We start from the raw sequence: 14,364 nt of genomic DNA on the forward strand, positions 1-14,364 counted from the left end.
AGCACTGTAGATGTACCTTGGGAGGGAAAACCTGTACAGATCCTTGGTGTCTATTAAGCTCTGTTGGAAACTCCAGCTTTGGGGGATTTTCAGACATGGAGCTGGTGGGAAGAGAGAGACACACTGTGGTTCTTGTTGTCTCCATGGGATTTTTATGTCAGGTTGTCTCTGGAATTTTTATGCCCTTTCCTGTAGGGAATCCTTGCTCTGAAACAGTCAGGAGGTAAGATTTGGTGCTACTCAGGACCTTTTTCCCCCTTACTGATAGTGCACAGTGTGGTTTGATCCTTTTCCCTTCATCCCCTCTCCTGTAAACAAAGACAGGCAAAACCCAGCTCTGTCCTACGGGATTTCTTTGTCTATTTGCAGAAACACACCAAGGGACAGGATCTACTTAAAAAAGTCTGTGACCATCTCAATCTGCTGGAAGAAGACTACTTTGGTTTGGCCACATGGGACACACCAACCTCCAGGGTAAGCACCTGCTGGTGTTGAGGGGATCCAGCTCTTTCTGCATCATCTCCCCAGGGCAGGAGGTGGGGCAGAGCTCCTCTGCAAACCTGTTTTGGTGTCCTCCCTAAATATGGATTGTGGGTCATGACACAGGAAGAAATGGTGAATAAATGACTAGAGCAGTGTAGATTTTTGTCAAAAAGCTATGTGAATGAGGCCTAGTGAACTTGGGTCTTTACCTGGAGAAAAGTCATTATATTCGTTTACTGCAAAGTGATGTCATTAAGGTATAAAGCTGAAGGAGTCAGGCACTGGTGTCAGCATTGGGAAGGTTTGGTTGGTGCCATCCAGAGCATTTGGAGTTGAGCCTTTGCTCTGCAGAAGAACAGATGTGACTCTATCAAAGCTCCTTCTCGTGGTTTCAGTTTAAGGTCTTTGTTTGATTTGACTCAAGCAGTGTCTTTTGAGACCTTGGTTACCCTTTAACTCAACAATTACTCGAGGTCTATTTCATAAAGTCAAAAGGGAGATAATTGAGATGAAGGGCCCAATGCTGTGTCCTTTAGACCAGTCATGTTGGTCCGTATTCTGACTCTTCCTCTGCTTCACCTTCAACAATCCCCTCTGGCCAGGTTACTGCCTGACAGATGTCTGTCATTAAATACTTTATATTGTTTTATACACAGGCAAAATAGCAACCAAAAATAACACTATTTGAGACAGGCAGAACTCCTACTTTGTTTTACAGTCTCTGGTTTCTTCCAGTTTTCTTGGATGTGAAATGTGTTTCCATGTATATAACCTGGATATTTTTTATATCAGAGTATTTTTTTTAATCAGCGTTTGTTCTTGCAGAGGGAGAGGTAGATGTACTTGTAGATCCAATTAAGAGCAAAAAGAGTGTAAACTGGAGCAGCTCACCTTCTGCTGTGGGCAGCTCACTGCTGCATTTGGATATTAGGAAAAATTCCTTCCTAGAGGGGGTTGTCAAGCCCTTGGCACAGGCTGCCCTAGGAAGTGGTGGAATGTCCCTGGAAGTGATCAAAAAGCTGATTGGTGTGGCACTTGCAGATACTGCATCGTGCTAACCTTGGCAGTGCTGGAGTAATGACTGGCCTTGATGATCTTAGAGGGCCTTTCCTAAATGATCCTGTGGTTTCCTAGAGCCTCGGACTTGCTCTTCTTGCCCAGGCTTTTGGCATTGATTCTTCTGGAAGCAGAAGCATGTGCCTTCTCCCCCAAACCAACAAGGGCTGAGAGGTTGTGCAGCTTTTTAACTGTAGGGATTGAAAACAGCTGGTTTTGTCACATCTGTGTCCCAGAGCTGGAAGCTGGGGCAGATGAGGCCACTGTCCGTGGGTTGTTCAGCTCCAGTGTGGAGCAAGCTGCTTTGGTTTGCTCTGATGGGTGAAGACACTATCATTTTTTTTTTTAATCTTTCTGGTTATGTTTCATTGAACTTGGAAATCTGAAGCTCTCCTGCTGTGACTTCCAACAAGACCTCCCCAGAGTTACTGATTCACAGGTGAAATGATGTTAATAGGATCCAGGGATGAGCTCCTGCACCTCACCTGCAGCTGTGTAGAGCAGGTGGAGATACACGTGTATATTCCTGGATAGGGAAGGGTTGTATGTGACATTTTCCACCTTGATATTTAGGGAATAAACTTTCTGAGGACCAGTAATTACCCATATGGGCATAGCAGAGGGTGACAGTGGGATTAGGAGGTTGTGACAGTGGCTGGAGCAGCAAGGAGCTCGTTGCCCTGAAAAGGAGGCTTGTTTCCAACTGATTAATGACCCAGTGGGATAAAAGTGCTGTTCATTGCTGTTGCCATCATTGTCTGCTGGATCAGGCAGGGTGGGATGCATGACTGCACCCTGGGCTCACCCCAGTAACGAGCAGTTGTGGCACCAGCTCAGCCGTGGAGATGCTGTGCTCCAAGCTGTGACCCTAAAAAGACAGCAAATCTCCCTTTCAAAGGAATTTTGTATCCCCACTTTTATATGTTAGAGTAGGCATATAAAAGGAGGAGATTAAATGCAAGTATTGATGTCTCCCTGCCATGAAGTTACGTGTCCCTCTGGTCAGGAGAGATTAGCTTGGGGGATTCAATAAGTTAATTCCTTCACCTCGGGAGACCTGCACGTCCAAATCCTATTGGGAGCTGGCGAAAATGGAGAGGTGGTTAAATGTAACCTCTCCAGGAGGGTTGCTAGCCCAGTGCCTGCAGCAGGACAGGCCCTGACTCCTGCAAAGGGAAAGGCTCAGACCATGGAAAAAGCAGGAATTGTGTTTTGAGGCTTAGATTGCACCACCATCCCACAAAACCCCAAATTACAGAGGAGGGGAAAAAATATATTTCTAAATTTGTAGCAGAGATAATACTAGGAACTTGAGTCATAGTTAAAAGACATGAAGTTTATGTGACACTCCTGTAAAAAATTCCAGTCTTACTCAGGAATTGGGTGTTTTTACTCACATTTCAGCAATTAGGTCATTGAAAACTATAGCTAATAATAGAAAGTCTTGATGATCTTTGATCTGAATAGGGTAAGTAAGGAGACAGGGTGCTTAAAATTAATGTATCTGTCCTATTTACCTATTTTTAAGGGTTCTGGAGAAAAGAGGTGTTGTACAAGTGCCCCTGGTAGCTGGATGTGGCTGTGGCCATACCTGTTACTCTGTTCTTGCAGCCCTAAATAATCTGCTTTTTTTCCCCCTCTTGTTACTCCTGTCTCACTTATGAGTCCCTGGTAGGTGAATGGTTGGAAATACACCCACGCAGACCACAGCCTGGAGTGAAAGTAGTGAAGAATGCACCATCTCTTCAGTTTCCATGGCTGCCTTTGTGTCAAATATTGTCCTTTTTTTATTTTTTCTGTATTTTTAGCAGTTTTCAGCTTTCTGTGGTGTTTCTAGAATGTCTGGTAAACTGTGAATGTTTTTATCCTCTTACAGACGTGGCTGGATCCTGCCAAAGAAATAAAAAAGCAGGTTCATGGTAAGTAGATTTAGTTTATCGTGTATGGGGGGGCGTGGTTTCTCCCAGTGTGGCTTTGGTGAGCCATCCAGGAGGCCCAAGGATGGAGAGAGAGGTCAAGTGAGGGTGTCTGGCAAGGATCAGCACAAGTTCAAGCAGTCTGTGCATTCTTTCTGGCCTTCTTAAGATCTTCTTAATCTAGATTTAGGAAAAAAAGTCATTTCCTTGTTAAAACAGCTTGAGGTGTGTTTGCCTGAAGCAAAACCACACTATCAATGCAGTGCTGAAATGGGGATGTGCTCCTTGCTGGAGGATAGCAAAATGGGTGTCAGTGGGAACCACTGAAATCCCAAAGGAGGCTGGGAGACCTCAGGCAGAACTTAATGGTGGAACAAGGTTTTGTGGACTCTGAGGCTGTTTTGGGGTCCAAATAAGGGCACTGGAATGATAGATGGCTTGAAAAATATCAGTTCAAATACCAGATGCTCTCCCAAGTTGTGTTTTAAGGTCTGCTAGCACTGAATTAGTTCAAAATTAGGGCAGTGTCAGAATTAAATATGTTTTAGAGGCTTTTGTTTTCTCTTGGGAACAAGTCTGACTGCTTTAGAAGTTCTGGGAAGGAAAATACTGGTTTCTGCATCCTTTTGGTGGGAGGCTGAGGACAGAGTGTGTCATTAAATGCAGATTAGGGGGGCAGTGCCAGACTGGAGTAGGGAAAGCTCCTGGTCCTGCCATCTTCTCTTGGAATCAGTAGCAGGGTGCATGTGAAGGGCAGGAGCTGCTCCATCCATAAAATTCATCCAGTGAATGTAATGAATATCACCCTGCTTTGAAATCTGGTCCCCTGGGGATGGGTTAAATGGCAAATTCCTTGATTTTACTTGAAGTGAAGGTATTTTGCACGTACATACGAATGTGTGGACACCAGTGTGTGGTGGTTTAAGTAACTTCTGTTCCCTTCATTGTCACCTTGGAATCACTTGGTTTGAACTGTGTGTGATGAAAACAACGTGCCTTGTGTTTAGTCCCAGTTATGGCATTGCATAAGAAATAAATCCAGAAATGCTCCATTTCCCCTGTTCCCTGTGTGAGATTGGGATAAATTTCCGAGTGAGTTCAATTCTCTTTCTGAAATAAATCTGATTTTGAACTAGTGTTAAAGGGCACAGCAGGGGAAGATGTAACTATGGAAATCATTCAGGACTAGCTTCTATTGGGAAATGGGATTGTTTTCAAGGAAAAGAGAGTTACCTCTTCAGCTGTGTCATCTGGACTGCCCATACCACATATCATGTCCATTCTATGTGTGTTTATGTGAATTCTGACTCAGTTAATGCCTGTAATGGTGCTATACAAGCTTTGCAACAAGGTGTATTTAAGCAATTAGGTCTGAACTTGAAAAGCTCTTCCTGTCTTGGTGCTTTCTGTCTTCATCCAGAGGCTGATGCTTGTGTTGGGCTAAGTTTAAGCTGTGTCTGAGCACCTGATCCCAGTGCATTAGGCTGAGGAGTGACTTAGCACAGCCTTCCTTGAACTTTGAAGTTTGGGTTAAGTAGTAAACCAATCCATTCAATTGGTCAACCAACCAATTCATTAATCTATAGCGTTTGCCTGACCTGGCTTCATGAATCCCTTTTCAGTCAATGAAGAAACATGTCAGTCATTAAGCTTTTTAGCAATTAATTTAAATTTTGCCACAAATTGTGGTTAATCCAGGTGATTTTCCCTGCCTTGCTTTTTTTCTCCTGTTTTTCTTACCTGCTCTAAATGAAACCACATCTTACACTTAGACAGGTGTTAAGCTGCAGCCAGCTGTGAGAGCAAGCAGTATTGAATCAGTTTTGCATCTGCTAAATTCTGAAGATCAGACTGGCTGTTCCCAGCTCTTTTTTGTATCAACTGACCATCACAAAGCCATCCCACTGTGTTTATTTTTCTCAAGCTCTCTCTTGTCATTGCAGGAGGCCCCTGGGATTTTACCTTCAATGTCAAGTTTTATCCACCAGATCCCGCCCAGCTGACAGAGGACATCACCAGGTGAGTTATCCATGAGTCCTACTGCCATGTTCTCCTGCATGTGGAATAGAAATGTTTCATATTTGGGTGATTTTCCCTCCTTCAGGAAGGACATCAGATACCTTCACCATTTGGAGGGGGTTTGTTTTGTTATTAGTGGATGTGATGATGCTCCCACACTCCACTGGAGTCCATGTGTAAAGCAGTGTCATTTATAACTCTGCCATGTGTGTGTTCATATAGGAAAGTAAATTTTCACCTGAAGCCAACATTTTCTGGTCATAGCATCCTTTATTCCATTTGCAGAGTGGAGGTGACCTTGAATCCCCCAGTCCTCCATGCTGTTTACCTTGGGAATAAGTGAACCTTGGAAACAAGCATTGTCATATGTTCATCAGTGGCATAAAAAAAGAGACTTGTCCTCAAGTTAATAAATTTCTCTCTGTTCTCTGTGAATAGCATTTTCCTTTCTGCCCTCAGGTATTACCTGTGTCTGCAGCTCAGACAGGACATCCTGACAGGGCGGCTGCCCTGCTCCTTTGCCACCTTGGCTCTGCTGGGTTCCTACACTGTCCAGTCAGAGTTGGGAGACTATGATCCTGATCTCCATGGCCCAGATTACATCAGTGAATTCAAACTGGCCCCAAACCAGACAAAAGAGCTTGAAGAAAAGGTTGTGGAACTCCATAAAACATATAGGTAAGGCACAGTGGGTGGAGGACTTGTTTCTGCACAGCAACATGAAATAAGGGAAATAATGGGATTTTCTGGTGTTTTCCCCACCTCTGTGAGATACAGAAAACCTGTGGATGTCCCATGCTTGGAAATATTCAAGGCCTTGTTGGATGAGGCTTGAAGCAACCTGGGATAGTGGAAGGTGTCCCTGCCTATGGCAGGGGGTGGAACGAGATGATCTTTGAGGGCTCTTCCAATCCAGACCATTCTGTGATTTTATGATGACTCTGTGAACATTAACTTTTAACAAAAAAATCTAATACTTTTGACAAAATCTTTCTAGAAGCAGGAACTCCTTTTTCCTGCGTGAAGAAGAAATTATGTTTTTAGAAAGCAGATGGGAAGTCCTGCAATTATTTAGTAACAAGTGATTTTTTTCCCTCCACAGAATAGCCATGAAAGTTTAATTCATGTGCAAAGTTAAAATTTACTTGTTTTAACCTTGCCCTTTGCCTTTTCTTAATATATTTCTTTGGGATGTATGTAATATTGGATTGTAGTTTGATCTGTAGCCTACAGCCTGTTTGGGGCATTCTTCTTCCACATTTAGTGAGTAACATTCATTTCCTAATGAAGTGGAAGGATTCCAGGTGATCAAGGAATTACAAACCTGCACTAAGTGTTTTCTACTGCAGCCATGACCTGGGCAGGTGTGTCTGGTTCAGGTAGAGTTGGGCAACTCCTGAGACTCTCCGTGGTTTCAGATTCAAGGGTAAACCTCTTCCTCATCCTATTTTGTGCATATCTTCCTAGAAAGGAAAAGATGGAGCAAAAACAAGACTTTCTGACAGGCAGATGGGAGCAAAAAGCTGGAGCACATTGGGAAGGGTGGATGTGGGCTGTGGCTGTAACCACTCAACACCTCACTCAAGCCTGCAAATCAATATTTTAAATTGATTCCCCTCCATTTACACTGTGAGGAGAGGAAATGAGGGAAAATAAGAACTGGGCCTCTGACAAGCTTCATGCCTTGGAGTCAAAGGCCATTTGCTGGGCTAAAAGTGGTAGATCACAATGCTGAATTATTCATGGCCTCATCAGAAGGAGACTTTAATGTATAAGATGTAGTTATATTTAATCTGTCTGCATGTGCAGAAGACGACAACACGTCCCCATTTAATTTCTGGTCTATATTCTGTGAACATTAAACTTCAGAGGGTTTTCAGTGGGAATCATAGAATCATGGAATTGTTTAGGTTGTAAAAGATCTTGAAGACCATGGTGTCCAGCCACTACCCAGCACTACCAAGCCCACCACTAAACTGTGTCCCCAAGTGTTCTTTGGACATTTCCAGGGAAATCTCTGCTAAACCATGCTCTGGCTCTTGCTGCTGTATTTGCAAAGCACGAGGCACATATCGAGATGGTGACTGCTCCTGGGGCTTTCCTACAGGATTGTCCTTACAGTGGACTTTGCCCTGTCTACCTCTGCTAAAACCTCTATTTACATCGCACACAAGATGTATGTGAGCTCAGTAAGGAAGACATCAAAGGAGGGTAGAAAATGAAATGGATGCAGCTGAATCCTCTCCCAGCAGAGCTGTTAATGTACCTCATACACCAGAAATGTATTAACAGGGACACTTCAATAACGTTGATAATGGCCTCCATTATCAGGATGTCTTTGTTAAATTGTGCCCCTCCTGCAGACAGGGCACCATCTGTTTCCAGAAAACCCCTCATTCATCTGCTCCCCTGGTTGGAATCTCTGCCGAGTGGTTTCAGCTGTCCCTGTGTTTGGTTGGAGAACAATAGCTGGGCCTGGGGAGGTCTGTGGGGAATAGGACCTATCACCTTTTGCTCTGTTGGGTTTCTTCTGCTGAATCAAGTTTTGTCCCCTCACTGCTCTTCTTCACTTCCTTCTCCTAGTGCCCTTACAGCTTCACAGGAATAAAGTCAGCTGTGTTATTGGGTTGCTCAAAGCACAAATTTGGGCAGTAAGAGTGATTTCATAATTCATTATCTGGGCACAGATTTGTTTGTGTTAAAAGCAAAAGGAAATCTAATGGATTTCATGAAGTCTGATCTGTCTCCTCTTAAAAGCAACAGTTTTGAGAATACTAATCCCTTTCTTTTTCTGCAGATCCATGACTCCAGCCCAAGCAGACCTGGAATTTCTTGAGAATGCAAAAAAGCTGTCTATGTATGGAGTCGACCTTCACCAAGCCAAGGTGAGAACCAGTGTGTGTGGACCTACCCGTGGATTTTGTAATTTGATTATCCTTCCCTTGCAGGAGCAAGTTTACCTGTTTTGGGAAGCTGCTTTGGAAAGAGAGGAAGTACAGAAATACTGACATATAACAGGAAAGCCTTAGGCATTTCTGCAAGAGAAGTGGTTGTTTGTGGTTTCTTATTATTTATATGTCACAGGAAACTTTCCAAAGCTCCTTGTATAGACAGGTCTTTTCTTTGAGTGACTTATAATACAATACATATTCCCTGCCATATGAGGCACTGTGCTCCAGGAAATGCAGGATGGGCTCATCAAGAGCAACCAGCAGAACAGGAGAGATCAGGAGGAGGGAGGAGATTGTCAGGAAATGCATGAAAGAAAAGGAGGGGTGGCCATGGAAGTGGGAGCTGGAGTCCAGGTGGTAGGGGGATGAATTTATGGGAAGACCAGAGGGATAATTTGGGAGGCAGCTGCTGACATGAAGCTCATAAACCTGATACTGCTTAAATCCTCATCTGTATTCCCAGGACTTGGAAGGAGTGGATATCACTCTGGGAGTCTGTTCCAGTGGCCTTCTTGTTTACAAAGATAAACTGAGAATCAACCGCTTCCCATGGCCCAAAGTCCTGAAGATTTCCTACAAACGCAGCAGCTTCTTCATAAAGATTCGGCCAGGGGAGGTACGAGGGGCTCCTGTCGGCTCCTGTCATCCTCTGTTTCCTTGGGATGGTCCCTGTGTGTGTCCCTGGCACGGAGCTCTGCAGGAATGTTTGTCATCGGGGTGTCTGATCCCAGCTGAAGCTCCAAGCCAGCTGGTGACAGTGTAACAAGGACACGTTGTCATCCAGCACCACCTCCTGGCATCGCTGGGTATTCCCAGCATCCAGGGAAAGGCATGGCAGGTTGACAGATGGAATTGGGGCAGAACTAGCTCATTTTTTTGGAAACAGGGCAAGACAATGGCTCTTTGTCTTGCTTGCATTCAAAGAAAATAATTAAAAAATAGAATTAGCTTTTCATCTAAGTGCAGGAAGCAGGGAATGGATGCATTGGTGCTGCCTCTCATGAGCGGGGAAATCCCTGCAGCAGCTTGGTTACATCAGAGAGAGAGGCTACAATGGGGATCCACCTCTTTCCTCTTCTTCCTCCTTCTCCTGCTTTGACTGCCGTGAGCCAGCCTTGCAGGGAGGTCAGTATTTGACCTCAGCTGACAGCTGGGCAGTATGACAGGGGGGATAAACCCACGGCATATTGCTCTGCAAATCCCTGTGCATCCTGAGGGATGCCCGGGCTAGTGGCCAAGTCCTCTATTTCCTCTGACCTGAGGTCCTGCTGCACACTGTGGGGCAAATTCAGCAGTTTGTGCCACAGCAGACCAAGGTGGTAGTCTGGGGACTGGGTTGCTAACACAATTATTTCCTGCTATGCTGAAATAACTTATGCTTTCCACAGCAAGAACAGTATGAAAGTACAATTGGGTTCAAGCTACCAAGTTACCGGGCAGCAAAGAAGCTCTGGAAAGTATGTGTTGAACATCACACCTTCTTCAGGTGGGTTTTCTGAACAGTAGCCTTACTCTCTGTAACTTAGTGCTTGAATTTAACTATTGAAAATGAACATTGTTCCTTAGCTTTCTGGAAAAATGGGAGAGTAATGGTTTCAGGGACAGTAGGTGTTTCTTTTGCAGAAATTTTTTAAGCAAGTTTTGCTTTGTAAGACCCATAGGACAGAGACGTTTGGGTCATGTAGATGCGAGACATTGTTAGTATGTGCATTTCCTTGGCCAAGTGGACGCAAGAGACTCCTTAATTTCTATTTTAATTCTTCTTCACATGCCCCTTCCTGGCTTTGGAGGTGTGGTTTTTAAATGTGTGTGTCTTTCAGGCTGACTTCCACGGAGGCCATCCCGAAGAGCAGGTTCCTGGCGCTGGGCTCCAAGTTCCGCTACAGCGGCCGCACGCAGGCGCAGACGCGGCAGGCGAGCGCCCTGATCGACCGCCCCGCGCCCCAGTTCGAGCGCACGGCCAGCAAGAGGGCGTCCAGGAGCCTTGATGGAGGTGAGTCAGCCCCTGCTGCGTCTTCTCTCTGCCTTCTGGAGTCACCAGGATGCTGAAGTACTCCTCAAGGAACACCTGCATTCATTCCCTGCTGTACAAAAACACAGCTTAACTTGTCGCTGTAGAACAAGAGCTTGTTCCTGCCTCTTACATGTTTAGGAATTATGTGCCTGTAGTGAGACTGAATTGGTGCTCAGTTGGTTAGAGCAGGGTGCTGATAACACCACAGGAATGGGTTTGTTCCCCATATTGGCCATTCACTTAATGGTGAAAGTTAGACTCTGTGATCCTCATGGATCCCTTCCAACTCAGAGTATTCTGTGATTCTCTGGTTGTGAATTGTACTTGGTGATCCTTGTGGGTCCCTTTCAACTCAGAAAATTCTGATTCATCACACAACCTTTATTCGCATCAACAAAACTGCCCAACCAAACGAAAAATTCCCCCAACACAAAACAAAAGTGGAAAATTTGCACCTAATCCACCTCTTTCACCATCACCACAATTACAACAAGAATTTCCCATGATCGTTCTGCTCTCTAACATTGCTCAGTACTTTTGCCCATTACCTCTCCCAGTTTTTATCCTTATCTCAATATCACAGCGCTGTGAGGTCTGTTATGGGTAAATTAACTTCATCTCAGACAGACCCAATACAAAAATGCAAACCCAGGGTGGTCCCAGCAGAACTGACTGATGAAAAGAATTTAGGTAGGTCCTGAAGGCTTATAACTAAGTTCTACTTATAAAGATATTTCATCGTTTGGTCTCAAAACATTTTCCCTTAAGAAAAATCAGGAATTAAGCCATTCTGTTTGTTTTGTTTAATATGACTTCTTAAATTCCGTAGTTTACGTGAGGGGGAGATTTTTTGCCAGAATAGAAACTATTTCAGTGTCTCTTAAAGCGATGCTCAGGTTGGAGTTGAGCTGTGTCAGTCAGATGGGCTCATCCTTTATAATTTTTAAAAGAAATTGATAGCAGCAGAAGAGGTGAGGCATGGAAAAGGGAGTGCCTAAGTTGGGTCCACATGATCTGTATCACAGAGTATTAAGAGCTAGGGAAAGAGGAGCATCCCTGTGCACTGTGAGGATCCAGGGAAAGAGGAGCGTCCCTGTGCACCACAGACACCTGCCTGATGGAGCAGGGACTGTGTTGTTTTGATCCTTCAAGTTTGTTCTGCAGCCTGGGGGAACCAGGGCTGCTCAGCACCCCATGGCCAGCAGCAGCCAGGCTGTCCCTGCTTGTGGGCTCAGTGCCATCCTGAGCCTGGGTTTTATGTTATGGAGCTGGAGGAAAGGGTTGGTTCGAGCTCCATAAGACAGCAAAGCCAAATTGCAGCTTCCCTGCAGTCTGGGCATGCGAAATTCCTCAGGCACGGTGCACAGCAGCAAGGGGACCAGTGCTGCTGCTTGCCCATTGCCCATGCCATTATGACCCCAGATGAGTAGGGAAATCACAGCTGCAGTGCTACACCTGGATGTAGAGATGGGAGAAGAGCAGCCTGGGAATGTGACACTCCTGCCCCCTTGACATCTGTGCCTTTGCCATGCGGGCAGTCGTTAACATGTGCCCCATTTCTTCAGCTAAACGTGCGACTCAAAAAGTTGAGTTCAGAACCCTAGAGGAAGAGAAGCAGAAGGAGGTGGTGGTGGTTGAGGTTCCTGAACCAAAACCTGCGGATCAGATCCGAGAGAAGCCAGGTATAGCTGTGGTGGTGGCTAAAACTCTCTGCAGTGCCTTTCCTATCCTCTACATGCTTGTTCTTGACAATTCCCAATTTTCACCAAATTGGGTGGCTTTCTCTCTTCATTTCTGTACAAGAAGAGTTTCTCAGTGAGAGGAGACACAGCCCGGCTCTGGAAGACTCCTTAAATTTCTACCTTGCACAGTTGAATAAACTGCAATTCTTGTGGGGAGGTGGGGAAAAGATTAGGATGTGCTGGCACTTGGGAACTCTCTTGTTAAATGTGGGTAGTTTTGTATATATGGATTTGAAAAACTTAAGTTTTCAAGTCTTGATCTTGAAGCTTCTCATGAAGCTTCAGAAATTCTTCATCCCAGAATGTCCTTGCCATTTTGGGTTGTTTTTCTTTTTTTTTCTTTTTCTTTTCTTTTGTGTTTGAGAAATGCTGCCCATTTTGCTCTGTGGAGCTTATATTTCTCTTAGAATAGGTACTGTTAATAAATATGAATGTCCTTAAGAGGTGTGTAGGTACAACGGCATGTTTGAATACTCTTAAGTGTATCATAGCAGCAGTGTTACAAATATGTGCAGTCTTCATCACTTGCATAGTGACTGCCTGTGGTGTGTTAGGGCTGGAGATAATTCACGTGCAAATACTTTGGGTATCCTCCTACCAGCCAGAATTTTTTGACTGCTTTACTGCTTTTGACTCCATGACTGCTTTTCTAGTATCTAGATCAAGTTTTCATGAAGTGTGGCAAGCTTCCTCTCCATGGGCATTCCTTGAATCCTGACTAATCAGCATCTCCTGGTGGGGAAAGCCGGATGCTGTAAAAGCAGAAGGTGGAGAATTTCAGACACCAGGGTAGATTTGAAGTTGATCACTCAAGTACCTTTAATTAAAACTGCTGGATTTTGGATAGCTTTTTTGTCTGGATGTGTTTTTCCTGGATTTTGACAGCCAGCACCTGCTTCCCTCCAGACTTTGCCGGCAGAGCCCTTCTTACTTCCATGCTCAAGAACTGTTCATGTGTCCCATGTTTCCTTTCCTGGGCAAGGAGCCCATAAAGCTTATTTTTGTGTTCTTTCCTCCTCTCATTCAATACACTGTTGGGTCTGACAGCACTAAAAGCACTGACACACAGTTCCATGCTGGAAAATGACTACTGAGCTGCCTGCAAACCTCCTTGCTGTTCCCAGCTACTGAGAAGGATCTCCTCACTCCTTGCTTTGGTGACCATCGTGTGTTTGTGTGGGTCCCCAACCCCCATTAACACCTGCAAACCTCTTTCTAGCCAAACACACTCTTGAAACTTTTGAAATGAAACCCATTGCAGAGGAGGAAGAGGAGGAGAAGGTAGAGGTCATTAAGGCTCCTGTTGCCAAGCCAAAGTCAGTGGAGCTGGTGCAGCCGCGGTCAGGTACAGCTGCAGTGGTGTTTGGTGGCAGTGGCTCCTGTGCTGATGCTGCTGGGTGAAGTGATGCAGTGCTGTAGGACAGAGGTTACACTGGTTGTGGTGGTGTTTGTACTAAAATCACTCCTGGCTTTGCTGTGTGCTGCTTTTCAGGTGTGCTCTGGGTGCAGCGAGCGGGTGCCATGCCCTGGCTGTGTGTGGAAATGTGGGCATCTCTTAAAGCTCCTCCCATACTGTCCCTTCTTGTGAGGTTTGTTTCCCTGAGCTGCAGGAGCGTGCAGTGCCTGGAAATCAGGTTATGAGATCTGGGACTGCTGGAGGTCACCTATATTCCACTTTATTTCTTCACTAGGGAGCTGCTACTTGCCTAGTTGGGGAAGGATGTCAGAGCAACATCACTGCTGCAGACAGATTCATATTAATCATAATTAAAAGTAGAGTTGATTACTTGTTGCAGGAAGAAGAGTTTGAAGCCATAGAGGGAGGTAACTGGGAACATCACATGTTTCCTTGGTTGCTATGAAAACCACTGGAGAACAGTCATGGTCCCAAGGCTGCCAGAGTTCCAGGAACATTTGGACAATGCTTTCAGGCACTGGGTGGGATTGTTGAGATGTTCTGTGCAGGACCAGGAATTGGACTCAGTTATCCCTCTGGGTGTTTTCCACCTCAGCAGATTTCATGATTCTGTATTCCATGGGATACGTGGCAGCAGATCGGGCATCAGCTGGTGTCGGACCTGAGCACGTCCAAGGCTCTCCTGCTGTAGTTGCCCCTTCTCATCCACTTCCTGTACTTTGCCTCATCTGGGCTTTTCTGCTCCCAGTAGGGACTGTTGGTGAGG

The 14,364-nt window shown here is 45.1% G+C and overlaps 1 protein-coding gene across 23 annotated transcripts in view; it reads left to right on the forward strand.

Annotated features, from left to right (window-relative positions):
* EPB41 (erythrocyte membrane protein band 4.1) overlaps window positions 1–14,364 on the forward strand; it is a 110,938-nt gene that overhangs the window by 64,946 nt on the left and 31,628 nt on the right. For 14 of the 23 annotated variants that reach the window (XM_063177577.1, XM_063177562.1, XM_063177565.1 and 11 more), the window contains 8 exons: window positions 370–474; window positions 3,416–3,458; window positions 5,399–5,474; window positions 5,934–6,152; window positions 8,272–8,359; window positions 8,889–9,041; window positions 9,814–9,911; window positions 10,246–10,418. In XM_063177577.1, coding sequence (XP_063033647.1) covers window positions 370–474; window positions 3,416–3,458; window positions 5,399–5,474; window positions 5,934–6,152; window positions 8,272–8,359; window positions 8,889–9,041; window positions 9,814–9,911; window positions 10,246–10,418 — 955 coding nt within the window. Of the gene's footprint in view, window positions 1–369; window positions 475–3,415; window positions 3,459–5,398; window positions 5,475–5,933; window positions 6,153–8,271; window positions 8,360–8,888; window positions 9,042–9,813; window positions 9,912–10,245; window positions 10,419–12,004; window positions 12,122–13,400; window positions 13,527–14,364 lie in introns of all 23 variants that reach the window. The other 9 variants (XM_063177554.1, XM_063177555.1, XM_063177561.1 and 6 more) reach the window with 1 other exon arrangement.

This window comes from Melospiza melodia, chromosome 27, assembly GCF_035770615.1.
Source record: "Melospiza melodia melodia isolate bMelMel2 chromosome 27, bMelMel2.pri, whole genome shotgun sequence".
Lineage (NCBI taxonomy): Eukaryota > Metazoa > Chordata > Aves > Passeriformes > Passerellidae > Melospiza > Melospiza melodia.